General features: G+C 37.6%; 1 protein-coding gene across 1 annotated transcript in view; it reads left to right on the top strand.

The window, feature by feature from the left end:
• Positions 1-7,776, top strand: part of LOC118585237 (arylacetamide deacetylase-like 2) — a 40,803-nt gene extending 33,027 nt beyond the window's left edge. The window contains exon 5 of the mRNA XM_036189488.1: positions 7,174-7,776. Within this exon, the coding sequence (XP_036045381.1) occupies positions 7,174-7,776 (603 nt within the window). The remainder of the gene's footprint in view (positions 1-7,173) is intronic.
• Positions 7,777-27,766: the final 19,990 nt, after the last annotated feature.

Raw genomic sequence — 27,766 nt, 5'->3', positions numbered from 1 at the left:
CACTGGGTCCAACATGTTGAAGAGAGAGAGTAACTTCTGCAAGATGTCCTCTGACCACCACATGCACAAAGGCCGTTCTCCCATCCCTACTCTTTCTCTCTCTCTCTCTCTCTCTCTCTCTCTCTCTCTCTCTCTCTCTCTCTCTCTCTCAAAAACTGACACATCAGCAAAGAATATCAGAGGATTAGGAGCATGTACTGGAAGACTGAACGAAGAAACTGCTGTTGTATGAGTGTGAGTTTATGTTGGCCTACAGAATGAAGATACAGCATACCTTAAGGATAGCTCTAGCCTTTCCAGCTGCAGGAGGAATCAGCCTCTGTTGGGATATCTTCCCTTAGCTCAGGCCATTTTTATTGTTCTCCATATTTACATTTTTAGCAGGTTGATTTTCATATTCTCAAAACAGGATGACTGGGTCTCCAAAGGGCCAATGCCAAATGCAAATACTCAATCAAGGAATATGATAGTTTGCTGGATTTTTCAAAAACAAGTTTTGCATAGGCTCTGCACCCTTGGGAGATGCTCAGACTACAGGAACAAGAGAAACAAAAGGTAATAGAATGAATTAAGCCTAGGTGCTAGCAACTCTGGAGCCAGACCAGGTGTATTCCAGTGGGAATTCTCCCACAGATCCTCCTTTCTTTTATATAAAAGTTCATAATTCATGTACTTCCATTCATTTGGCTATTTGTCCCTGTGCCTCTCCAATCTTGGTCTCAACAATTCACACTCTTACAATCCCTCCTCTTTCTCAACAATTGGACTCCTGGAGCTCCACCTGAGGCCTGGCCAAAGATCTCTGCATCCACTTCCATCAGTTATTGGATGAGAGTTCCAGCATGACCATTCAGGTGTTTGGTCATCTGATCACCAGACTAGGTCAGATCAGGCTTTCTCTCGACCATTGCCAGTAGTCTACAGAGGATGTATCATTGTGGATTTCTGGGGACCTCTCCAGCACTCTGCCTATTCCTGTTCTCATGTAGTCTTCATTTGTCATGGTCTGTTATTCCTTGTTCTTCCTTTCTGTTCTTGATCCAGCTGGGATCTCCTGCTCCCCTAAGCTTTCTTTCCCTCAAACCTTGCCCTTCATTACTCCCATTGTCATCCAGGTTGTTCATGTAGATCTCATCCATTTCTCTGTCATTGGATGATCCCTGTGTCTTTCCTAGGGTCCCATTTTCTAGGTAGCCTCCCTGGAGTTGTATAGCAGTCTAGTCATCTTTGTTTTACATCTATTATCCTACTATGAGTGAGTACATACCATGTTTGTCCTTCTGAGTTTGGGTTACCTCACTCAGGATGATTTTTCTAGATCCATTCATTTGCCTGCAAACCTCATGATGTCATTGTTTTTGTCTGCTGAGTAGTACTCCATTGTGTATATGTACCATATTTTCTTTATCCATTCTTCCCCAACTGGATCAGGTACTCTGGATAAGTGAGACAATTGAATAGCTTGAACTGTTTGGGAGGCACCCAAGCTGTGGGACCGGGACCTGTCCTTAGTGCATGAGCTGGCTGTTTGGAACCTTGGGCTTATACAGGGACACTTTGCTCAGCCTGGAAGGAGGGGACTGGACCTGCCTGTACTGAATCCACCAGGTTTAAATGAATTCCCAGGGGAGTCTTGGCCCTGGAGGAGATGGGAATGGAGGGGAAGGGATGGGGATAAGGTGGGGGTGGGGGCGGGAGGGGGCAGGACAGGGGAACCCATGGCTAATATGTAAAATTAAAACACAAGTATAATAAATTTTCAAAAGGGAAAAAAAAAGTTAATTATCTTGGAGGTTATTCATCCTCGCAGCATATATAAATTTTTTCTTATCTTTCTGTTTTACCATCTTATGTAAGTAAACCAAAACATATTTTAAAGCCATTAAGGTTACTGTTGTTAGCACAAGAATAACACACACTAAAATAACAAATCTATTGAAGTGATTTACTTTGTGAAATGAGGCTATAGTATTTACAAGGCTTTCTATAACATCTGCTTCTGTCATATCAGGTAACTTTTTTGTAAAAGTTTTCTTAATTTCCTGTAAAATGAACAAGACCATTGACAAATATTTTGGTCAGAGAGAGCCAAAAACTAATACCAGTAGCTTGAAGAATTTTCAGCTCATGAGCCTCCACTTTGTAAGATGAATTGCTGAATGGTCTTATTAATTTAAAAAAAAAAAAACAAGAGCCAGATATTGGGGTGAAAACTGAAAGATCAGAGGAATAGAATAAGCCACAGCCAGGAAGAGCTACTTCCTGTGTACTCATGCCTATATCCTTTCTGTGCCCTGCCATCTTACTTCCTCTCTCATCCCAGATCTCATCCCTGTCACTTCCTCTTTCTGCACAGTTCTATCATGTTCTGTCTGTTCATACAGACTTCCTGACCTCCATGGTTCAATAGTGCTGGGAATGAAGGTTTGTGCCACATGCCTGGCTCTGTTCCCAGTGTGGCCTTGAACTCACAGGGATCTGGATGAATCTCTGGCTCCCGAATGCTAGGAATAAAAGCATGTGCTACCATTGCCTGACTTCTATGTTTAATATAGTGGCTGGCTTTTTCCTCTGACCCTCAGATAAGCTATATTGTGGTGCACAAATAAAATATCACCACATTTCCCCTTTTTTGTCTAAAAGAAAAAAGTTACAACTAATATAAGAAAAATTATATACAATAAGTACAATAACTATAAGCAATATATACAGGCAATAAATATATCAACCATGTCTAGTCCATTTGTATTTGAGAAATTCAGAGAAAATATCCCATTATCTATCCTGGTCTATAGAGTGATTTCCAGGAAAGGCACAAAGCTACACAGAGAAACCCTGTCTCAAACCAGCACCCCTAAAAAATGTGAGTTATGACAGATACAGCTGGCTGCCTGGATAGTCACCTGAGGTTCCTCTGCAATGTTGGGGTACCTATTCCTTGGCCTATAGGGTTAGCATATCTGACAGATTTATCTGTGAAGCAGGATTTTCTAAAGAACCTTCCTACCTTGTGTGCAAGGATCTACAGTCCTTTCTTTAGTGTCCTGCTTGTCCATTTTGGACAGCATATTGCCAGCAGTTGATACAAGGGCACTTTCTTGGCCTCTGGCTAAATTTTGTCACAATTAAAGTAAACTCTATATCGAGTTTCTTCAATGCCCATCATCTTCTTTGAAGGAGATCGATGCTGCCAGGAACAGACATGTTTCATAGTCATTAAAATAGAAAAAAAAATCTGTTATTAAAACATCTTAAATGCCATATTCTGTAGATCTCTGAAGTGTTTGGAGATAACGCGTCTATCTAAAATTTATCTTTGCTTGACCTTGAAAACATACACAATATGACTACAACTTCAATTGTAATGACTAACTCTTAACTTACCTGTCTTTATATCCTATGTAGTTGGTGATAAATGCTAAATGAACTGTATAGGTACATTATCTTAAACAAGATTAGAAATATATGTATAGTATTTTTTAAAGTACATTCAATAATCTACCTTTTATCATCATATATCCATAATCTCTCTTTTTTTCTTTTCAGAGTAGATTCAATAATCTACCCTTTATTTATCATTTATATATCATTTTTTTCCAGAGCAGATTCAATCATCTACCTGTTACCTAAATCCTCTTTTTTCTTTTCAAACAAGAACCTTAAATCTAATCTCCTTTGTTTAGCCTTTTCCCTGTCCATTAACAATAACAATTTGTGAGTTTGAGGCCAGCCTAGTCTCCAAAGCAAGTTCCAGGAAAGGCACAAAGCTACACAGAGAAACCCTGTCTTGAAAAACCAAAAAAAATAAAATAAAATAAAATAAAAAACAATGACATTCTGTAACCAACCATCCTAAACAATGACAATTATCCAAAACCCACTGAAAGACCAAAAAACAAAAAACAAAACAAAACAAAACAAAACAAAAAAACAAACAAACAACACCACCTCTTGGGAATGTGGGTGTTGTGTTCTTAAAATTAGTTCCTGCTGTCTGCGGATAAAGGCATCGTTAGAAGATCCTGAAAAGAAAAATTTTGAGTTAATTGGCAGGTCCTGGGAGAGGTAGCTGTATCATTTCTTGTCCAGTTTCTGCATAATTCAAAAGTGCAGGGCTCGTCTCAAATCTTTGCTCAAGTAGTCTATGAGCCTGAATCATCTCAGCTAGCCAACTCGAAATTGTCCTGAGCAGTTTGTAGTCCAAAACCAATCTTTGGATGGTGTTTGTCAACTTAGTGGTATTATCATCATCTGGATGGAAGCATCATTGGGGGACCCCATCATCTTTTTGGAGACTTCAAATTTGCTCTTAGGCATGGTCATGATTCCCTGCAGAAAACTGATAGAGACTCAAATGCTGTAAGGCACAAGAAAATATAATGGAATTCAGCTACTATCACAAAAGCTACTACTTGGAAAGGTCAAGGACTTTTCCAAAGGTCAAGCCATGGCTTAAGAAGTTTTGGTGACATTTTAGCTTTTGTATATATATTAGCCAATTTCTGCAATAATTTCCTTGTATGCTATGTATGCTTCTAAGAACTCATAACAGTGTATTTTATCTGAAATACCTATCAGGCATCCAAGGCCAAATGATCTCCTGAATTAAGGTAAATTAAGCTCAGACCCTCCTTTCTTATATAGCCTTAGTGCTGTTTATACAAATATTATAGACTCCTAACATTTACCTAACCACCCCTAGGAATGTAGTTTGAGCACATAAATTCCCCTTTTCTGATATACTAACCAATTTTTGCTCTTAGTTGACCTCCTCCTTTACCACTCGCCTTTAGGGCTGTAAAAGAAAGCCTGATGGTCACTGCCTGAGGAAAACTCTTGTCTGCCTTATGACTCTGTATGAATTCAAGCCTGGTGACCTTGCTTTAGCTAAAGCATTGCTATTGCATGGGTATATAACTGTACTTCAGAGACTTGGAGAGGACAAAAAGGATTTTGACTGGAGAACTAGATGGAGAACTAGAAGAATGAGATGGAAGATGAGGAAGAGCAAGATGGGGAAGAATGAGATGATAAAGACCAAGATAGGGCAGAACTAACATGAGAGAATTAAGACAGAACTTAGAGGGAACAGCAGATAAATATAGAGAGAAATCAGACAAAAAAAGAAGGTAGGCATGAGAACAGAGAGAAATCCTACCTAAATAAATACTTATTTCCTTTTGAACATCTGCCTTCTTTTCCTGCTATCTGCATCTCAGCTCACCTCAGCTTGTGTTTTTATTTGAAAACTTTTTATAAAAAGGTTTAAAACTAAGAACTTAGAGGTAAAGACAGTATTTCCACCATGAAATTTTACTAGTTTTAGCACAGTGAGTATTGAAGCAAGAAGGGATCTAGTGGCTCACAACAGCATGGGACTAATGAAATTTGAATCCCAGACACCCTCCTCCATGGTCAGTGTATCATAGCATTTAGTCCAGCTTCTTTTGATTTAAAACATGTGGAGTTTTCAACTACTACCTAGAGAACTATAGTTCTCTCCTTTTCTCCACCTTAAATACAATAGTTTTCTTTTAATGTCTGTGTTTTGTGTGTGCATGTGTTTATGTGAGTATACACATACAAAAATGTGTGTATTTGCAAGTGTTTGTTCATGTGTATGGTCATGCATGTAGAACTCAGAGGTTGATTGTGGATGTCTATCTCTATATTTCTCTACCTTATTTTTGAAACTAGGTACCTTACTGGGCCCGAGATCACTGAGTCAATTGGATTGGCTGTCTAGTTAACTTCAGGGATCCCCTGTGTCCACCCTGTCCACATAGTGATGAGTAAGAGGCATATGCTGCTATACCCAACTTTCTTGGTTCTGACCATCTGTAATGAGACTTTCAAACTTGTATCAACAAATAATTTACTGACAGAGAAATTTTATTTCTTATTCATTTGATTTTGTATCTCAATATAAAATTAAGATAAAACTACATTATAACCTTGGTGTTCTTCAAGTACAAGCATATGTGCTAATTCACTTGGGGGCAATACTCCTGCTACTCCTGAAAGAGCTATCACAACTCTGCCTCAGTTTGTAAGCTGTGCTCAAGGCAGAATTTTTTTCCACTTTTCTGTGGGTTGCATTTTATCTAGAAAATTCCCATTGCAAAACTATTGGGAAGGTACACAGACCCTGGAAAGATTCTCTAAGGGAAATTTTTATTTCTTCATTTTCATCCTAAACTTGTAAGAGTCCTTTTATACTCTCCTGGAATTTTAAGTTAGTCAGATGGTTAACCTTGTGATGAGCTAATGAGATTTCATGGAATTCTTTCATTTCCTTTGCTTTTATAAGGTCATGGTCTTTTAGAACATTTTGCATACCTTGGGATACCCAAAGAATGGCAGTGTATACTGATGTACAACTGCTGTAGAGGCTGTTTCTGGTTAAGTATTCATGCTTACAAGTGAAGGCTAGGTTCACTGCTGTGGAGTGCACAAGAAGAAAATAATGTAGCTGCAGACTCAGGACTCCTCTTATTTCTGATAACAAGCTACACATGCATTATTCCACATCGTTCTCTGTTCTTCTCGTTTCCATAAATTGTTTTCTACATCTTCTATCACTTCTATCATGCCACACTACTTAGATAAATATTAGGTGTTACCTTAAGCATGACAAGTTCCATAAGATTTTATATGTAGGTTTTGGCATTTGTATTCCATTATATTTGTAGTTTTGACTCATTATATTACTTGGGTCAAAATTATTTTAGGGAAGCTAGACATAGTAATACATGCTTATTTGTAGAATACTTGGGAAAATGAGACAGAGGGACAGTATGTTCTCACACAACTTGAAATGCACAACATAATCCTATAAAAACAACAAAAGCTAAATTTCTTAAAAGAAACAAACAAAATTTCCATTATAGTTACTTTATCATCTTTTCTAGTGTGCTCCTGATCTTCCTGATCGTATTCATGTTTGGTTGTTATATGTGAATAAACATGTGAGCAACAGAATATGCATTGTTTCTTCACAGATGAAAGTGGGATGACACACTCTTGTGTCTCTAAATTACAGTAAATTTCATAGAAAAAATCACCAATAACATTTCAGCTTAAGAAATTTATTTTACCACAGGGTATTAAGGTGAATATACTAATCCTTTTGTTTGAAAGCTATTGACTCATGAGTACTTATTATATGTCTAGCTACAGAATGATCCAGAATTCAAAGACAGAATTAAGGCACAAGCCTTGATATACCCTGGCCTACAGTTGATTGACACCCTTCTGCCATCTCATCGAGAGTATGAACATGGTCCAATTCTGTACAGGGAGATGTTAATTAAGTTTGTATGCCTGTATGTGACTGAAGACAAAGCTCTGCTCCAGGCCGCACTGAGAAATGAACACATGCCTGAAGGATCAAGACACCTGTTCAAGTTTGTTAACTGGAGTGACTTCCTTCCTGAGAAGTATAAAAAGAACCATGTTTACATTGAGCCCATTCTTGGAAAACTCAATGATTCCTATCCAGTACTTGTGGATAGCAGGATATCCCCTTCACTAGCCAGTGACTCCCAGTTACAGAGTTTGCCCCTGACCTACATCCTCACTTGTGAACATGACCTTATAAGAGATGATGGTCTCATATATGCCACACGGCTTAGAAATGTTGGGGTTCGAGTTACTCATGACCACATGGAGGAAGGAATCCATGGAGCCATGTCATTTACCAGAGCTCCAGTGTTTTTACATCAAGGATTAAAAATGAGAGATAGGTATATTAGTTGGTTAGAAGAAAATCTATGAATCAATGGTACATGTAATTAGGTCTTCAGTAAAGTATCCTGAAAGTTATATTTTTTAACTATTGTATGATGAATGAGAACAAAATGATCTGGCTTTTGGATAAAGCCACATTTGAATGAAGATTGATGTGTATCTTGAGAAAGTTACTTCATTTTCTCAGTCTTAGAAATATTGCTAAAATGAAGACATTCACTTCAATATTCCCATTAATTATATTTGTTAGGAAATATGTACTCTGAGTATTCAAAAATGTTAGGATAATGAAAAAGCAATGTGATGAGACTCAAGGCTGTGATATGAATGGAATCATGAGGAGTAGGTGAGATGGCATATTACTCTGCAGTATTCTAGAGGAAATAAGGCAGGCAGATCTCTGTGAGTTCAAGGTCAGGCTGGTCTTGGTAGCTAATTCTCATCCACTCATTGCTCTACAGAGGCATGCAGTCTCAAAACCATGAATGAGGAGAAAGTCTGATAAAGTACTGTTGCAATGACATTTTCATGGACTGAGCTTTATACTGTACTTATGCCATGGTTTTTCCAGTTATGTTTTGTCTATACATTATTTTGGTCTGCTCAGGTAAATTATTTGTTCTTTTCATTCTCTTCACATGAGAGTATACTGCTTTTAAAAAATTCTTTATGTCTTGGAGTAAAAGGTTAATATCTGAATTGTAAATTATTCCTAAAGCTTAAATAATTGCTTACACTTTTGTAAGATCAAACTTGAAGTTTCCTACTTGGAATGCATTCATTGATAAACAGTGCCTCTTGATGCATGATGGTACACAGCCAACTGTAGATTGCAGGTAGAGTTATTTATAGTATTCTCTTGAATGTCTGTAGTGACTCATTGTGCACACAGAGGCTGCATATCCAGGGATTTATCTGAGTTGGTGATCTCCAGAACGGTTTCCTTCCTTGTGATGATGTGACCCATACTCCTGTCAGCACAAATCAACACACAAATCTGCATTTCTGGTTAGAACTGTTGAAATCAATGTTTAATTTTCTGATATCCTGATGGTTCTGATGATTGTACATGGTTGTTTGAACTGCTTGTGCTTTTTTTTAATGCTGAATAAACTTTCTGAAATGAAAGTTAAGGGTGGCATATGGATTTAGCTGGTAATGTGACTCTCATCTCCAAACACATTTTCATTAGGGCTTTTCTTTGCTTGAACATTTTGTTCATCTCAACTATTATCCACTCACTATTCTCTCAGATTTCATCATATGAGTGTCTTTCCTGACATTCAGACACTAAGATGTTCCCAGAATATTAGGAAAGATGGACTAAAAGATTCCTTTGCTGTTCTTTGTGACACAATAACATCTTAAATAACAAGATTTTGCTTGTTTCATTTATAAAAGAGAAGAAATATTGGTCATCTTCTATCAAACCACACTTGATAAAAATTGCTTGTCTTCTTTAACTATTAATCACAAATTGAGGGTTAGAAGGTCATAAGTAGACATGGAAAGTGAATGTGTGTTTCCTCAGATGATAGTTTATTGTTGTGGTTGTGTATGTGTGTGGAGAGGAAAGATTTTAATTATGTTCACTTTCCATCAGAATGTAAGTAGTCTACCTAAAGTTAAGAAAGAATTCTTTAACATATTAATTATAAGAAGAAAAACCTCTGAACAGTCAAGAGGATATCATACATTTCAAGGCTCCTAGACATGCAGGGCACAGTCCCTGCCATAAGTCCCCAGAAACAGCTCTCACTGAGGCTCTCACCAAGTTTCTGTGGCTCCTTCCAGGGAATATATTGAAGGACACCATGATGGATGTTATCTATGTCTTGGGTGACTTTTCTTTCCAGTTTTCTCCCTTGTATAAGCCTCTGCTTTTAGTAGTTTCCAGTATTCCCTCTGGGAACGTGTTCTTCCACTTCTGTGGGGATAGTTTATTGTTTGGAAAAAAATGGGGAGATGGGTTGGAAACAAGTTTCCAATCATAATCAAAAGTGGAAAGGGGAGCACCCAGGGGCCCTATAAGTCTCTAAAACCAGAAGCTGATTAGCAGATTCCTAGCTTAAGATCCCTTCCATACTGAAGAGTGTTCTTTAAAACAAAGCTGCTACTTTGTTTTCTCTGTGACTTAGTCTTATGTCTTTCCAGGATGTTCCTTTCATGTAGTTTTCATGGAATGAGCTCAGAAACTCCTAGACAACCAGCCAAACCTTTTTCTTTTTTAATTACTACTTTAGATTCTGTCAGAATTTGAAAAGATCTCTACTCAACAAGTGCAGACTCCTTACTTTATTAATCAAGTTTCTTATCATACTGTTGTAGCTTTGACAAAACATGTGGATAGAAAATTAGACAATTAGTATGATGGATATTCTTGGTTGTCAACTTGACTACATAAGGAATGAAATACAATCCAGAATGAAGGGCACGTCTGTGAGAGATTTTCTCCTTGGTTTTAAATGTGTGAATCCACTTCTGGTCTGGACCTTTGAGGTAGGAAGACACTCTGTTCATTGGGATCTTGAAGATAGAAGACCCATTTTTAATCTGGGCCACTTCTCCTGCTGGAAGCCTATATAGGGACATGGAAGAAGGAAGCTTTTACTCTTTGCCTGCTTGCTCTTGATTTGCTAGCATATCCATTCCTTGACTGGCACTGGAGCCTACTTCTTTGCGATTCCAGCATATACAGAAGACAAGCTGAGACATCCACCCTTGTGAGACTGAGCAACTACTAGATTCTTTAACTTTCTATTCACAGCTAGCTATTGTTGGAGTATTAGACTTCAGCCTGTAAATCATTCCATGAAATCCCCTTTACACACACACACACACACACACACACACACACACACACACACACACAAATATGTGCACATAAATATATTCCTAGGAATTTCAGCAAAACCTTCAATGTACCATGTGTTAAATGTACAAATATCAGTTTGCCACAGTTTTTGGGAAAAGGAAGGTTCTTTGCAGAAGGATGATGCTGTCTGCATAGGAGCATCTCTATGTGACTCTTTTTAAACAAGATTTTTAAAAATCAGACAAAAACATTAAAAGAGATACTGAAAAGCTTTAAAGCTACAGGGAATAGGTTTTGTTGTATTTTTAAAAAACTTATTAATTGACATATTAAAACTTGAGCAACTGGGGGAAAAGGCTTCATTTTGCAAACCACCTTTTGAATAAACAAACAACACAATTCAATAAAAGGAAATTAACCCATATGAAACATCTCATGTACTTGAGACAGCCCTGGTCATAGCAACTTTTATAAAAAACAGAGCTGTTTAGGCAGAGCATAAACAGCATACTAGGCAAAAGAAAATAGTATAATATGGCTAAAAGCTGCCCAACTTTTTTGTATGTTTAGTTATTATACAGTTATGAAGTATTTTATAGCTGCTGTTGTCAAAGATTACATAGATATTTTGAGATACCTACAAATAAATAGCACCTTTTGAATAGGAAATAAAATTGGAATTCACTAACAAAACTGTTAAGCCATCAATAAAGAATAAGTTTAACTCCAAGTATCTTGAGAAGAAAGACTGAACTACCATGAACACTCTCTACTTCTCTAGGTATCCATGTTGTCTTAATTTCTCCTTCAGTATATATGCTGTTTCCTCTCCCACTCTCTTCCTACCCTCTTTTGTTGACATTATTCTGCCAGTGTTTATCCAGTGAAAAGGAAATGAATTGAAAGAAGGGGCATACACAATAACACAAATTACCTATAAAGAGACAGTGGACACAGGTACTTTGGAATGAGAGAAATAATCAAGCAGTACTATTACAGCCTGAGAGACCAGCTCCCAGGACTGCACCCAGGATAATCAAAAGAATCCCTTCAGAGTAGCAGGACTTAGGGATAATTCTTATCTATCTGAGGGAATAAGACTCAAACACAAATTGAAGAGTCATATGCTTTATTTCTCTACAGCTCCAAAAATTCTTTCTTTTCCTCTTCTACCTACCTCTATATACATTCCAAGGAAAACAATAAAAAGTCACATCCGAGTGGGTGAGTAACCATGACAACAAACTGCAGAGGAAATTTTTTAAGGGATAGCTCTTCATCAGTCAGACAAAGCAAACAAGGAACTAACACCAAAGTTTCATTGTTTCTGACCTTAGTTCCACAATTAGACATGTGGGAATTTGTCCTTGTGTACTATCTGTGAAGGTTTAACTTACAAGGCATTCAATATAGTTTGAATTTGCGTGGAGGCCTAAAATGAGCTAATTGTATGTAGCTTGTTTTAGAACTGAGAAGTATTCTATTGTATGACTATTTTCTTTATGTCAGTCTGAGTTAATGATATAAAACAGGCTCAAGTGTCTTACAGTCCTTGTGGAGCAATAGATCTAATTATGAAGCATATCCTAATATAGTTCTACTCATCAAAATTATAGAGCATCTATAAACAGATGTATGGTATAGGGACAATGACCTTGAAGTGTGACAATCAACAAAAATATCTTAATCAGAGGTACAAATGTACAGTGCAATATGACAATATCTTTAATATGTATCAATATACAAAATATCCTAATTAGAGGTAGGACATATGTAAGCTATGACAAATATAACTTTACATTTGTTTCAACATACAAATTATTTCAAACAGGAGTAGGAACATATGTGCAATATGACAAATATAGTTTTGGATTTATATCAATATACAAATCTTAAAAGGGAATAGAAAAATCATTTTACATTTGTATAAATATACAAGAATCCATACCAGTGCAAATTATCTAAAGCTTATAGTTACTGATTTAGTTTACAAGTAGATACAATAATCTACTTTATTATCCTATCTTTTCTATTCCCCTTTTTTCTTTTCCAAAAGAGACTCCTGAATCTAAACTTTATTGTTCCACCATCAACCCTTTTACAACTTATCACCAACACCTAACAGATAACAATTAACCATAACCCTGAGAAAATAAAACCTGTTGGGAGAGGGGGCATCGTTTTCTTAAAATTGCTTCATGCTGTTTAGGGAGTGACTGTTTCTCTGTTGGCTCCTGTAAGGAAACTAAAACAAGGGTTAAGTCTCATAAGGACTATCTGTAGCACTTGTAGCTAGAGTTGTGAGATGGTGGACCATCTCAGCTAGCCATCTTAGAACTATCCTAAACAGTTTGTAGTCCAACTCTGATCTGTATGTGTTGTTTATCATCTCAATGGTATCATTATGAACCATGTAGAATCATTGCTTTAGGACCCCATCTTCCTTCTGGAGATTTCAGAGATCACTGTTAGGAAAACTGTTATTCATTATAGAAAATTTAAACATCATTAATATCAGAATGGAAAGTTTAAATTTTAAGATATTACTATATCTAAAGAAAGGTTCAAAAGAGTCGAGAATAAGTATGAGGAGAAATAGAATTTTGACAACAGTCCTTAGATTTTTGGTATTCTTCTGTCCCACACCAGGTGTCTCAGTGTGAGACAGAAACTCTTAATTATTTCTTTTACCAACATACGTGGATTTAGAGAAGGAGAGAGCCACACTCCAACTCCAAAGCCAGCTTTGATTATAATTGAATCGTGACTACAACTTTCCTAGAAGTAAAGAAATATAGATGTTTAGGTAGTGATAATTTACCCTGCAGAGAATATTGGTACCAATACATCTGGTTTTTCTTTGCTCATAAATTTTTTTCTGGATAGCCTTCCCTTCTGCTTTAGATATCTAGATGTCCAAGGTCTTTTGACTTCTTGAAGATGGGTATTTCTATTTTCCTGTAAAGACAAAAACAGAACCCTGCCCTGAACCTTGTTTGGGGAGATTTCCTTACAACTTATAGAATTGCCACATTGGTAGATGAGCCATCATTTCTCCATATCAAGAGGTTTCTCCTGTTCAAGTAGAAACTTTATTAATTTTGATTGTATTCATACCTTTTCTTTACCTGTGGAAACAAATGTGAAACCCATTCCCCAATGTAGCACATATCCTGTTTTCCATTCTGAGGTCAATATGTCTTTGAAGTACACAGGCTAATTTAACTCAGTAGTTTTTCCATTATCCAATATCTCTCTGCAGTTATTGTTCCTTTTTTATCAGCATTAAGAAAATTCAAGGTTAATAATGCATTATGCAGTCTGTCTTTGGGGGTTTGGGTTCCCTCTTTCTGTTTATTAAGCATTTCTTTTAAAGTGAAATTGAATCTTTCTACAATCGCTTGGTCTATAGGATTGTGTGGTATACCTACAGTGTGTTTTATATCATAATATGCAAAAAACTGTTTTATTTCACTGGAGACATATGCTGGAGTATTGTCAGTCTTAATTTGTACAGGTATACCCATTCTGGCTATGACTTCTAATAGGTGTGTAATTATAGAATCAGTCTTTTCAGAACTCAAAGCAGTTGTCCATTGAATCCCCAAAAATTTTTCTATTGTATGGTATGCATATTTTAATTTTCCAAATTCTGCAAAATAAAACTCATCCATCTGCTAAATGACATTACTCTGTATACCTTTAGAATTACTTCCTACAGGTAAAAGAGTTTGATTATAGAAGGAACAAGTAGAATATTTTTTCACTAGTTCTTTGGCTCATTGCCAAATGATGGAGAAATATCTTTTTAAAACTTTGCTATTGACATGATTTTTTTATGAAATTCCAAGGCCTCCAGCACACTTTCTATTAATAATAAATCAATTTCAGTATTACTTTGTGCTAGAGGACTTGACAGATCTGATTTTTTCCTGTAATTGTAAATACCAAAGTCAGTTCTGTTTTATCAGGAATAAATTTAGCAGTTTTAATATGTAAAACAACTCTTTCTGCATACTGAAAGTCAGTAATTATATTGAGAGGTTTTGTAAAGTCCATTAGTACCATAAGAATGACATACAATTCTAACTTTTGTACGAAATTGTAAGGGTTTTGAACCACTTTACTTAAATCTCCTGATTTATATCCTGCCTCTCCTGATTTATTTGCATCAGTATAGAATGTAGGGACTTCAGAGATTGGTATTCTCCACACAATGTGTGGAAGGACCCAACTGGTTCTTTTTATGAATTTGATTCTCTTACTTTTAGGCAAACTGTTATTAATCTCTCCCAAAAAATTACTGAAAGCTCTTTACCAATAATCATTATCTTTCTATAAAGAAGATATTTCCTCATTAGTTAAAGGTACTACAGTTTCTGCTGCATCCATTCCTGTCAATTGATGAGGTCTTAATTTACCTTTTAAAATCAAATCAGAAATCTTTCCCACATATATCCTTGATTTCTTACTCTGTTTATGTGGTAGAAATATCCATTCCAATATAATATCTTCCCTATGTAGCAAAATCCCTGTAGGGGATTGCCTAGAGGGTAATATAACCAGAATGCAGTGATACTCTAGATTCACATGATCCACATATTTTCTTTTCCAATTCCTTCTCAACTTCAGCTGATAATTCTTTTGGACTGTTTAAGTCCTTGTCCCCTTCTAGGATACAGGGCAAATTTTCAGTTCATCAAGACTTATCCCAGTAGTGGGCCATAAATTAGAAATGTTGCCTATCAATCTTTGAAAGTCATTAAGAGTCCATAATCGATCTCTCCTGATTTGTAACTTTTGGGGTCTAATTTTTTGGAGACTTATTTTATATCCTTAATAATTAATAGAATCTCCTCTTTGTATTTTTTTCAAAAGCAATTTATAATCCCCAGTGAGGCAAAACTTTCTTTACTTCCTCAAACATTTTTTCAAAGTATCTACATTTGAATTAGCTAATAAGATATCGTGCATATAATGATATATTATAGATTGTGGACACTGTACAAAAATTCTTTCCAAATTTTTTGCAAAAAAATATTGGCACAGGATGGGACTATTTAAGATTCCCTGTGAGTGAACCTTCCACTGATATCTCTTAACTGGCTGAGAATTATTATAAGCAGGCATTGTGAAGGCAAATTTTTCACTATCCTTTTCTTGTAGAGGTATGGTGAAGAAGCATTCTTTTAAGTCAATAACTATAATAGGTCATTCTTTAGGTAACAGAGAAGGCAAAGGTATCTCAGACTGGAGAGAGCTCATTGGCTGAATTACTTTATTGATGGCTCTCAGATTTGTCAGCATTCCCCATTTTCCTGATTTTCTTTAATAATAAATACAGGAGAATTCCAAGGGCTTGTTGATTCTTTAATATGTTGAGTATTTAGCTGTTCCTGAAATAGCTGTTCTAATGCCTGTAGTATCTATGATATCATAGGCCACTGCCAACCCAGACAGGTTTGTCAGTTAACCATTTTAAACGTAGAGCAGTTGGAACCTCTGAGAGATCACCAGCTGTTGTGTCCTGTTTTTATAAAACCTGAATGGTCAGTGACTGTTTTTTACAGTGCATTAAAATAGTTTTCCCAGAAGCCGGGCTGTGGTGGCACACGCCTATAATCCCAGCACTCGGGAGGCAGAGGCAGGCGGATCTTTGTGAGTTCTAGGCCAGCCTGGTCTACAGAGTGAGATCCAGGAAAGGTGTAAAGCTACACAGAGAAACTCTGTCTCGAAAAAAAAATAGTTTTCCCAGAAACATGAATTGGTTTATGGTCCATTTCTGAGATTGGAGGAATATTAATCTGGGTATTCCATTGTTGTAACAGATCATGACCCCATAAATTCACTACTACATTAGCCACATATGGTTTCAGCCTTCCTCTCTGTCTTTCTGGCCCTATGTATTCAAACCATCTCATGCTTTGTTTTACCTGAGATAGGGTTCCCATCCCTAGGAACTGAACATCTACATCCTAAAGAGGCCAATTTGGATGCCATAATTCTTATGTAATTATGGTCACACCCACTCCTGTGTCCAGCAAGCCTTCAATTATAATGTTATTTATTCATACCCTCAGTTTTAGTCTTTGTTCTTTTATGGAACTTTGACATAATATTAGTGTTATAGTTTTTCTTGGAATTTTTGGTTCATCTTTCAAAGCTGTTCTACCATCCAAAGCAGTATTGGTTTTTTTGTTTGTTTGTTTTTGGGGTGTTTTTGGTTTTGTTTTTTTTTATGTTGGTCACTGTTCATCTAGTTGTTCTGGGGAGGAGTTTCCTCCACAGTGACTGGGAATGACTGGACTGTGTTTGACAAGGGGGGCTGTGAGAGCTCCCCAAGGTGTTCCCCAAGGGTTGTCTTCTTTGTTCCTTATTGATCTGCATTAATCAGTCCAATGTTGGCTTTTGCTTCATCTTCTACATAATCCAGAAGGTTGGGGCCTTCTGTTTTGGCTATACCTAGAAGAAACATTGTTTCTAGGAGTGCCCCATGAACAATTTCTTCTTATATGGCCTGGTTTATCACAATGAAAATAGTTGATATTTTGATGTCTCTTTATGCCTTTGGAAATTGCCTCTCTCTCCTATACAAGCCTTGTCACTATAGTTAAGAGATTGTGTGTTGGATCCATTATTCTATGTGTGCTGATCTGAACTTTAAAGGCACAATTATCTTTTTGCATTTTAAATTAGCATTTTCAAAAGCCAAAGATTGAATTAGTATTCATTTTACTTCTTAATCTGATACTGTTTTGTTTACAATTATAGTCAGTCTTTCCAAAAAGTCAGTAAAAGGTTCTTTTGAGCCTTGTATGACCTTAGTATATGGCTCATTTGTTTTTCCTCATTCTGGAATCTTATCCCAAGCATTTAAGGCTGCCGTATGGTATATGGACAAGGTATGCTTATTGAAGGTAGCTTGTTTATTTACATCAGCAAAACAGCCCTCACCAAGAATCTGATCTTGAAAAATCTCAAAACCTCTAATCTTGTTTTTCAAGGGCCTTAACTTCTCTCCACTAGCTTTTCCATTGTAACTGATGACTATATTCTAATACTGTTGAGATTAATTGATTCCAGTCATTTGGAATTATTCTATTCCTTGAGGGCCACATATTTAACATCTTTCTCACATATGGTGAATACATACCATAGGTAGTAGCTATTGCTTCCTTGATGTCTTTTAAATCTCTCATATGTATAAGCTTTCATTTACAATCTGTGTATCCTTTGGGATAATTAACATTTACTGTCTTTTTTCACAAACAGTAACAGAATAAATCATAGCAGGTGAAGTCACAACCTTAGGCAAATCATGTCTAACTCTGTAAGGTACTGGAATGGTTAATTCCCCTCTAATCTCTTTTGTCTGTGCCTCAACGCTCATTTTACCAGTTTTAATAACTTCTTTTAAGGCTTGCAATCAATTTGACACTGCTTATTGTAGGGTCTGAACCTCCTGAACAGTAAATGATTCCAGTGACTTCATTAGATCAATCAGTTTCTTTTTTTCATCATTCACATATGATTCTAAAGATTTCATTTTATCATCAATTCTACTCTGTCATCCTTAGAGATTATCTGTATGGTATGCAAATTACCTTTCAAAAGCATGGTTCTATCAGCCAGTTTTTCATTTCCATGTTCCACAGAATGAATTTTATCTGCCAATTTATCATTACCATTCTCAATGGAATAAATCCTTTGGGCTAATTTCTCATTACCACTTTGCAAAGTCTGTATCATTTCAATAAGTTTCTCATTCTTGGAACCATTATCAAACCATTTTTCAAGGATATGATATGAATTGCCAGGCTAATAGCAACTATAGCTAAGAATGTATATATCTCAGGTAGGTATTATATCTCTTCTAAGATTTCCATCCATAGTAGAAACAATACTGTTTTTAAATTCCCAAATGGTGATATTATCTGCCTTTGGCATGGAAGAAGTTTACAAATTGAAAAAATATATCATCAGTTTAAAGTATAAAGTTATCAAGTAATTAACCTCAGATAAAATCCTCTGGAGAATGTTCTTGGTGTCCTAAGCTCTTAATTAACCAGGCAAGTATGGATGGCTGGTTTGCCCAGTGATTTTAGGATGTACGTTTGGTCAGCAGGTGCTACAGGTGTAGTGCCAAAGCAGACCCTGGAATGCTGCTCTGAATTGGCACTCTGACTCGGTGAGGTTGACTGACCTAAATTTTGAGCAAACCTTAAATAATATACTGAACAGAGAGAAAGAGAGTGACTGAGAGGAGAGAGAGAGAGATAAAAGCTGGATCATAGGGTCACCCAGGAAGTGTTGCCACACCCACACGTAGGAACTTTTTAGACCCCATTCTCTGTGGTGCAATGCCTTACTCAGCCCTGATGCAGGGGGGAGGGGCTAGGTCTGGCGTCAACAAGGTATAACAGCCAGTGTTGACTTCCCAAGGGAGGCCTTACTCTCTATGAGGAAGGGATGGGGATGGGATGGGGGTAGGTGAGGGGGAGCGGAAGAAGAGAAGGGAGGGGGAACAGGGGTTGGTATGTAAAAGGAAAGAAATATTTTTAATAAAAAATTGTATATACCTGGGCTTGGGATGCCCACTAGGAGCAGGCTCGCTGGAACAGGTGGGCTGGCTGTGGAACACAGGCACACAAGGGGCTGGAAGCTCCGGAGCTAGGGAGCCACCTGGGCTGGGGCCCTTACTGGCAGCTTGGAGAAGAGTGGAATTGTGCCTCACCACTAGTGAAGTGCTGGCACAAGCAGGGCTGGTTGTGCACAAACTGGCGGTGGTGGTGGCTGCAGCAGGGCCGAGTGGAGCCACTTGGCCAGGGCGGGATCTGCTGGGAGCTCAGCTGGACCTGCAGCTCAATGCACTGAGTGAGTGCTCAAGCCTCTGGGGCAATGGAGCCTGCCCTGGCTGAGTGCTGCCTGCTGACAGGGCCCAGAAGCAACTTGGAGGATGAGGAATGGTGCACTGCAAGCCCCTATGAGTGGCATGGAGAGGAGCTGAGCTGGGCTCTGCTTGGACAGACCAGCTGCATGTGGGCTTTGGGGTAGTGGGGTGTAGTGGCACACAGCATAATTGTGTGATTGCCCAGGGAGCGCTGGGGCAGGGGGCTGTTGTGTATATGTGTGTGTGTGTGTGTGTGTGTGTGTGTGTGTGTGCGTGTGTATGTAAATATGTATATGTATGTATGTATATATATATATTTAATAAGGAGTTTTATGAGGAAAACAGACTCACTGATAAACAATGAAGCGACGCTGTTGCCTCTTCATCTCTCAGGGAAAGATGGCGGAAGCTCCAGACAAGGTCGCCAAACAGAACCATAAGCTAGGAAGCCTTCCACATCCAAGAGAGAGCTTGTGACCCCTCTCCCTTCCCTTTTAAGAGGTCATGTAGGCAGTCAAGAAGCACTGCCTCTATCAGGCCAGATAGCCCAAAGTCGTGGCATATCAAATTCCCACTACCGCTACTCTCTTGTTTAAAGAAAAGAATTTCCAACTTGACTTATGACAAGATCAGAGTTTACGGAGGTAGACTGGACAATGGACAAACCAGAATAAAGTGTTTCAAGTGTTTCAAACTGACTAAAAAGTAAAAGAATGAAAATCTGCATCCAGGAAGAAGGAGCAGCTATGATTTACTCTGTTTTCCCACCAAATATACATGAAACTAGTAAATCATGCTCATGAATACAGCATGGACAATCTGAAATCTGAAGAGAAGCTGGACACTGGCCAAGGAGCTTGGAATTGAAAGCACAGCGGAGTGGTCTGCGGCTCCAGGTCTGTTTCTGTTTCATCTCGCCAAAAGCTTGAGCATGAAATACCAGTAACCTCCAAAGCCACAGGGCACAGCCAAAACAAAGACAAAAACCGTCCCTCTAGTTAAACCAAGAAAAGGTCAGATTTGCTACACAGAGCTCAGAAACAGAGGAACACGTTCCACCCCACCCCAGCAAAGTCTGGTGGAGCAGACTGGACTTGTGCTCTCGCTAGCCTTTACGTCAGTGAAGAAACGGAAACAACCATTTCAAGAACACGGAACCAAACAAGGTGTTAGGACACGGAATAAACACACTGAAATCAACATTACCTAGCAATTTATTGAATGGGAACGTTGCATTTCAATTTTGCGGTGAATGATGAAATGCCAAACTTAGAAATTCAAGAAATAGTTGTTTTTTCTTAAATAAATAAATAAATAAATAAATAAATAAATAAATAAGTTACCAAATTGCTGGGACACCACAGGAAACGTGAAAAGACAGGGATTGTGGAGGGAAACAACAAAGATGTTTCCTATATACAACAGTCAGCTCTTGGGCCCCTGGACATTGGTGAGCTTGGACTGGGCAGGCATTATGTATAAAAGGATCAAGGTAGTTATTAAGGGAGTAACAGTAGGTTTGAGGCTGTGCATTTAGGATGAGTTTCAAACCAGTTAGCCCATGATTTTGGTGCCCTCTGTTGGAATTTTGAAACATAGTCAGCTAAATTTTTTTGCTGTCTCTAACCAGACCAGAAAGATCTACATAAAAGTCAATTCCAGGTCCTTTGTTATTTATTTTATTGTTGCTGTTGTTTGTTTGTTTATTGTTTTCTTTTTCTCCTCTCTGGTGATCCAGGCCTCTCCTATTTTTTTTTAATGTAACCTCTGCCAAGGAGTCCTCTGGACTTGGATTTTGACAGCTTTGAGAGATTTCATCAAGGATTTCTTGTATGTTTCAAGACAAAGAATGATAGTGTATGTGTCACTGATATGGCTAAAGCCCATATCTCTGTGATAACACCTGCTACTATGCTTAATTCTACAGAGGAGGGAACTATTTGCATGTGTTGTCAATTAAGAAAACTGTAATTCTCTGGCTTTTAGAGACCGAATTTATATTTGTGGATAAGTATGTTAAGGTACAAGTCCCAGAACCATTGGTAGGAAGACAGAAGTAGGCTGACGTGCTAAAGAAGAAAATGCCTTGTTCTGATAGGTAGGTGATCTGATGGAAGAATAAATTGAGTAATCATGGGAAGAAGGGGGAGAGCTCATTTGTGGATTGTGGCTGGTACTTGGAGGTAGTGATATGGAGTTTAGAAAGAATAATGTCTCATCCTAGAAGTGAAGTGAAACAGGAGGGGACAACCAAGAAGAAATGAGTGAAAGTATGTCTAAATCACAGGAGAGTGGCTATATTTTCTGGGGTTTGAAAATAATGCCTTCAACCCCCATAATAGTGATGGAAAATGGACTTGGTTGTCATGAGTGTTCAATTAAGGTCAATGCATAGCTCCCAAATCTAAAAGAATTGGCTTGCTATCAAACATGGTATCACCCTGGCAATGGGATGTTTGGAACCATTACTTAGAGTCCAATCTTAAGAGGTCATGAATTAGCAATCTTGGTTTGGAGTTAGATATTTACAGCTGGAAGTTTCTCTGGTCTTGCCTGGCCCCCCACCCACAGTCCTGCAGTCGCTTATAAAATAGTCACTCAGAGGCTTAATATTATTTACAAACTATATGACCTATGGCATGCCTCTTGCTAGCTAGCTCTTATATTTTAAATTAACCAATTTCTATTAATCTATATATTGCCACGCCATGTGTTCCTAGCTTTACTGTTCTGCTGGCATGTTGCTCCTTGGGGGGCAGGCTGGCATCTCTCCCGACTTTGCCTTTCTCTTTTCTCTCTCTCTCTCCTTGAATTTTCTACCTGCCTCTAAGCTGCCTTGCCATATGCCAAAGCAGCTTATTTATTAGCCAATGGGAACAACATATATTCACAGCATACAGAAAGACATCCCCCATCAGATATTGAATGGTTGGCCTCTGCAGAGAACTTGAGAACAACACTTTCCAATGTTTCCTCGCATTGTACACTGGACATGTTCTCAGTGGAGTTCACGAATTAGGAGATATGCTGGCCCCATGTTCTCACTGGCTACAGTTGAAACAAAGCCGTAGTAGTGGTCTATTTTGAGGGAAAGATTTTTTTTGGTTGTCCTGGATGGTAATTTTGATTAGGTTTTTTCAGTCTGATACCATTATTAAAGATTTTGAAGACTGTTATAATTAAATTTTTAATGGGGTGAAGTTCATTACTCAGTTTTAGGAGCTTTTTCTTTGGTTTCTGAGGAAGAGTGGGGAAATAAATAAGTGTGTAAATATAGTCTTCTACCTCAGAGTTAGGATTTAGGTTAGTATATTTAAGAAGTACTTCTTTAACCCAGATCACAAAAGCATTTACCAGATTCTCATTAGCCAGTCAGGTTATTTCTTGGATCTTACCATAATTGGCTACCTTGAGAAAAGCCTTCCTCATTTCCTTCATTAGACAGGGTATGAAATGGGACATGTCTGTCTACTGGGGAGTTGGACCTACAATTCCATTTAGACTCAATAGAGGGCACTGATGTATTCTTGGTGGAGATTGGTGTGAGCCCTGAATAAGAAAAGGATCTACAAAAGCCACTTTTGAAGGCCAAATATGGTTGTTGTTTTTGTTTGCTTGCTTGTTTGTTTGTTTGCTGTTGTGCAAAAGGAGATTATCTAGTGGTCCTAGACAGTCACATTGTGAAAATGTAATGTGTTAGAGTTCCATAGTGTGTTGAGGAGGGTCTGTACACAAGGGAAACGGACAATTCCAATTTGGGAAGGCCAGCAAGGGATAAAGGTATATATTAATGGACACCATCCTTGGCTGGAGTGATTTCATATCTGTATAACAAGGAAGAAGGGGCCTTTGTAGAAAACTGAAAGTACTGGGTGTTTAAGTGAATATAAGGAAAGGGAAAGGGTGGAAGGCAGAGAAATATGGCACAAAAGAGTATTAGAAGCAAGACATGAGTTCAAGAGAGTACTTGACTTTTGTAGCAGATCTCGGGGGGGTGGGGAATTACAACAGGAACAGGGAAAAGATGTTGGAAAAGGTGGTTCTGGGACTAGTTGGAGGCAATTTGCAGGAAGCTGGGACTATGTCTGAAGAGGCATACATAGGAAAGGAATGATCTACAGGATCAAAGTATGAGGAGGAAACAAAGGTTTTTGTTTTGTTTTTTTTTTTCAGATTCAGCTGCCGTTTCCTATAATGGAGGGGTAGTCTTTGAATGGGACAGGATTTTGTGTAGTAACAGAGTTTGAGATGTAGAACATCAATGACAGAGAGAGGAATAGCTATAGAATTAGAAGTTTGAATGTAAGATGCTGTGGATATCACTCTATATGCTGTGAATGTGTAGCTATGATTGGTTAATAAATAAAGTGCTGATTGGCCAGTAGCCAGGCAGGAACTATAGGCAGGACAATCAGAGAAGAGAATTCTGGGAAAAGGAAAGCTGAGTTAGGAGTCACCAGCCAGATACAGAGGAAGCAAGATGTGAAGGCAGAACTGGAAAAAGGTACCAATCCACATGGCTAAACATAATTAAAAATTATGGGTTAATTTAAGATGTTATATCTAGCTGGCAAGAAGCCTGAGCCATTAGGCCATACAGTTTTAATTAATATAAGCTTCTGTGTGTTTACTTGGGTCTGAGCAACTGTGAGCCCAGACAGGACTGGAGAAAGATTCAGCTACAGTAAGGGACTTCAGACCATTTGGATTACCCTGAGTTTCCTGGGTCTCAAGGGATTTAAACTCAAACATACCATTATCAGACTGTTGGCTGACATTATCTGGTTTGTGTTATGGGAAAATAGTATGAGCAATGAAAATCAGTATCTTGTGTTTAATAACACCCACAGAATGAAGAGCTGTAAGTTTGTGAATTTTGTTCAGTGTCAAAAGAAAATCAAGGTCAAACTCTAACCTCATAATATTCAGCAGGTCTGAGTAAAGCTTGGAAGAACCTCTGACCTAATAATAACATTAATCATGCTGCCACAGTGAGGGTCTATGAGCAGTGAGGTTTAGGCCTACTATACAGAGGAGGTCTAGTCTCCATTTCTAAAGGATTACAAGGGAAGGGTGTGTGGATGTATGTGGGGGTTCTGTTTCTTGTGGCAGCAGGATCAGTTAATGTATAACCTGTGCTACAGGGCACATGTGACTTAGACTATGTGAAGGAGTCATAAAGATGCTAAGTAATGGAATAATTCTGGTGAATATCTGGTCATAGTCAAGCTACTTTAGACCTCATGTGGTAGGGATATTGAAACTGTTTCCAATTCTCCTTATTATTCTCTGCTAAGGCCTAAGGCACTTAGGTGCTCTAACAGTAACACTTTTCCCACATTAAGAAGGAAGCTAACTAGTTTTGCACCTTATACTCTAAATCTACCCAAATGTTCTACACAATCCAAAGAAAATTCTTCAAAAGAGCTTTAGTTTGTTATTTTATATTTGATTGTAAAGATTTTGAAACAATATTATTTATACTAAACTACTTGTTGAACAAGAGAATAAACACAAAATAAAGCAAAGCTAACATTTAACATATATTAAAATACACTAATTTTTTTAGTTATTTGCTGCTCTAAGAGAAATTTCATCCAAGCTGCTACAAATAATTTGCAAATGGTAGCAATGATTTCCCTGCCAAGACCACCATCCTCACTTTACGTACTTGGCCTCTTCTCTAGACACTAGACCCACACTAAAACTACACCCATCCCTGCTACTTTATTTGTGGATTGTATATCCCATGCCTTCTTTCTGACCTCCACTTCCTATACCTCCTTTTGAGTAGGGATACTAGAATTAATTTGCCAAATTACCAGCATCAATTGCATGAGGAAAAGTTCTGAGAACCTCCTGAAGATTGGGTATGAGAATCTTCTAAACTCTACTGAAGGTGTGATTCTGGGCTTAGAAACCTCACTTAGCTCAAGATTAGCCAGGCCTAAATCTGATATCCCACTTAAACATCAATACAGAATTGCCTAAAGATTAAACCCTCAGCACTGTACAACTGGTCAATCACCTGACTGGAAACAAAAGTTCAAACACACACTCAACAAAAGTGAAACAAGATTCCACAGAAAGAAACTCTACCAAGAAACCAATCCTGGATGCCTAAGTACTACTGCAAAAGCACAAATGCAATAGCCAAAACCAGAAGTCATTGCCAAACATTAGTGCCTCCATAGTTATGTTCACCAGAAATGTGACTCAGATAATGTATGAGACAATAATTTGAAAATAATAATAGACATAATCAAAGAACACAAAGGGATATGAATAAATGCCAAAATGAAGATTATGAAAGCAGTGTAAAGAAATAATGAAAACAATTTAAGATAATGAAAAAGGAATTTAATAAAGAGACTCTCTAAAGTAAAGCCTATATGAAATGAAAACTTTATTAATTCAAACAAAAAAGCTGGAGGATAGCTTTCCTAATAGATGAATCAGGTAGAAGAAAGAATGTCAGGTCCTGAAGACAAAATAGAAGAATTAGATAGCTTAGGTGAATAAAACATCAAATCTTAAAAAAAAAAAGAACAAAATATGCAGAAACTCCAGAATGCGACCCCCCAAAAAAGACTAAATCTGTGAATAATAGGTACAGAAGGACAGACCTAGGTCAAATGCAAATAAAATATTTCAACAAAATCATAGAATAGAACTTCCCCAATTTAAGCCTATAAAGATCCAAGAGCCATAGAATACCAAGTAGACAGGACCAAAAGAAGACACACCCTTCATTGTGTACTAGTCAAATCACTGTATGTATGGAATAAGGAAAGAATATTTAAAGTGGCAAGAAAGAAAAATCAAGTAATATACACAAGTGCATCAGAGTAACAGCAATTTTACAAATGGAATTCTGCATTTTACAAAAAGAAAAAAAATCATACACATGCACACAAAACAATGAAGCCAGGCCAGATTACTATACCAGGAGAAACTATTAGTCACAATAGAAAGATAAAGAAAAATGTTCTACAACAAAAACAGATCCAAAAGATTTTTGACCACTAAGCCATCTCTACAGAGGATACTGGAAGGAATACTTAGGTCTAAAGAGAAAGTTAAGCATGCCAAAGAAGGTATAAGAGCAAACAAGCAGTTCTAGAACACTAGATCAATCTAACAGAGCACCAGAAATGCAACAAAATGATAGGAATTAATATACATTATGCAATAATAACTCCTAATATTAATTGTCTCATCTCTGCAATAAAGAGATATGGGTTAACAAATTAGGTCAGAAAACAAGATCCATTTTTTGGCTCCCTCCAAAAAACATATCTCACAACCTTAGGGGAAAAGGATGAAGAGATTTATCCCAAGCAAACAGAACTAAGAAATAATCAAGTATGGCTATTTTAATATCCAACAAAATAGACTTCAAACCAAAACTAAACAGAAGAGATAAGGGGGGGAGGCTTCATACTTACTAAAGTAAAACTATCAACAATAAGATATTACAATCTAATATCATGTAAATACCAACAAAGGAGCACCCAATTTCAAAAAAGAAGCATTATTAGATTTAAAATCACAGATGAACCCCAACACAGTGATGAGCGATACCTAATTTACCAACAGGCTGGTCATCTGAAAAAACCAACAACAAAAAACTGAATAGAGGCCAGTTGTGGTGGTGAGTGCCAATAGGATTTGCTGAAGAAGACAGAGGCAGGAGGATCATGAGTTTGAGGCCAGCCTGAGCTACAGAATGAGTTCCAGAAAAGGCCCAAAGGTATACAGGCTATACAGAGAAACCCAGTCTCGAAAAAACCAAAATAAAATAAAATAAAATACATCAAATGGACCTGACAGATACCTAGATAACATTCTAACCAAACACTAAGGAATACATGTTATTTTCTGCTGTGGATATTGATTGCTCTGTATGCTGTGAAGGCGTTGCTCTAATTGATTGATAAATAAAATACTGATTGGCCAGTAGCCAGGCAGGAAGTATAGTGTAAGCAGGATAAGGAGAGAGGAGAATTCTGGGAAGTGGAAGTCTGAGTCAGGAGATGCTGCCAGCCACTGCTGCCATGAGAAGTAAGATGTAAAATTACCAGTAAGCCACGAGCCACGTGGCAAGGTATACATTTATAGAAATGGGTTATTTTAAGATATAAGAACTAGAAAGCAAGAAGCCTGCCACAGTCATACAGTTTATAAGTAATATGTCTCTGTGTGTTTACTTGGGTCTGAGTGGCTGCAGGCTCCAGAAGGATTGGAGAAAACTCCAGCTACAAATGGTGCCCAACAGCTCGAATTTCCACCTAAAACCTGAGAATATTTAA

The sequence above is a fragment of the Onychomys torridus genome, chromosome 6, assembly GCF_903995425.1.
Source record: "Onychomys torridus chromosome 6, mOncTor1.1, whole genome shotgun sequence".
In the NCBI taxonomy this organism is placed as follows: Eukaryota; Metazoa; Chordata; class Mammalia; order Rodentia; family Cricetidae; genus Onychomys; species Onychomys torridus.
This window is presented reverse-complemented; position numbering and strand designations above follow the sequence as displayed.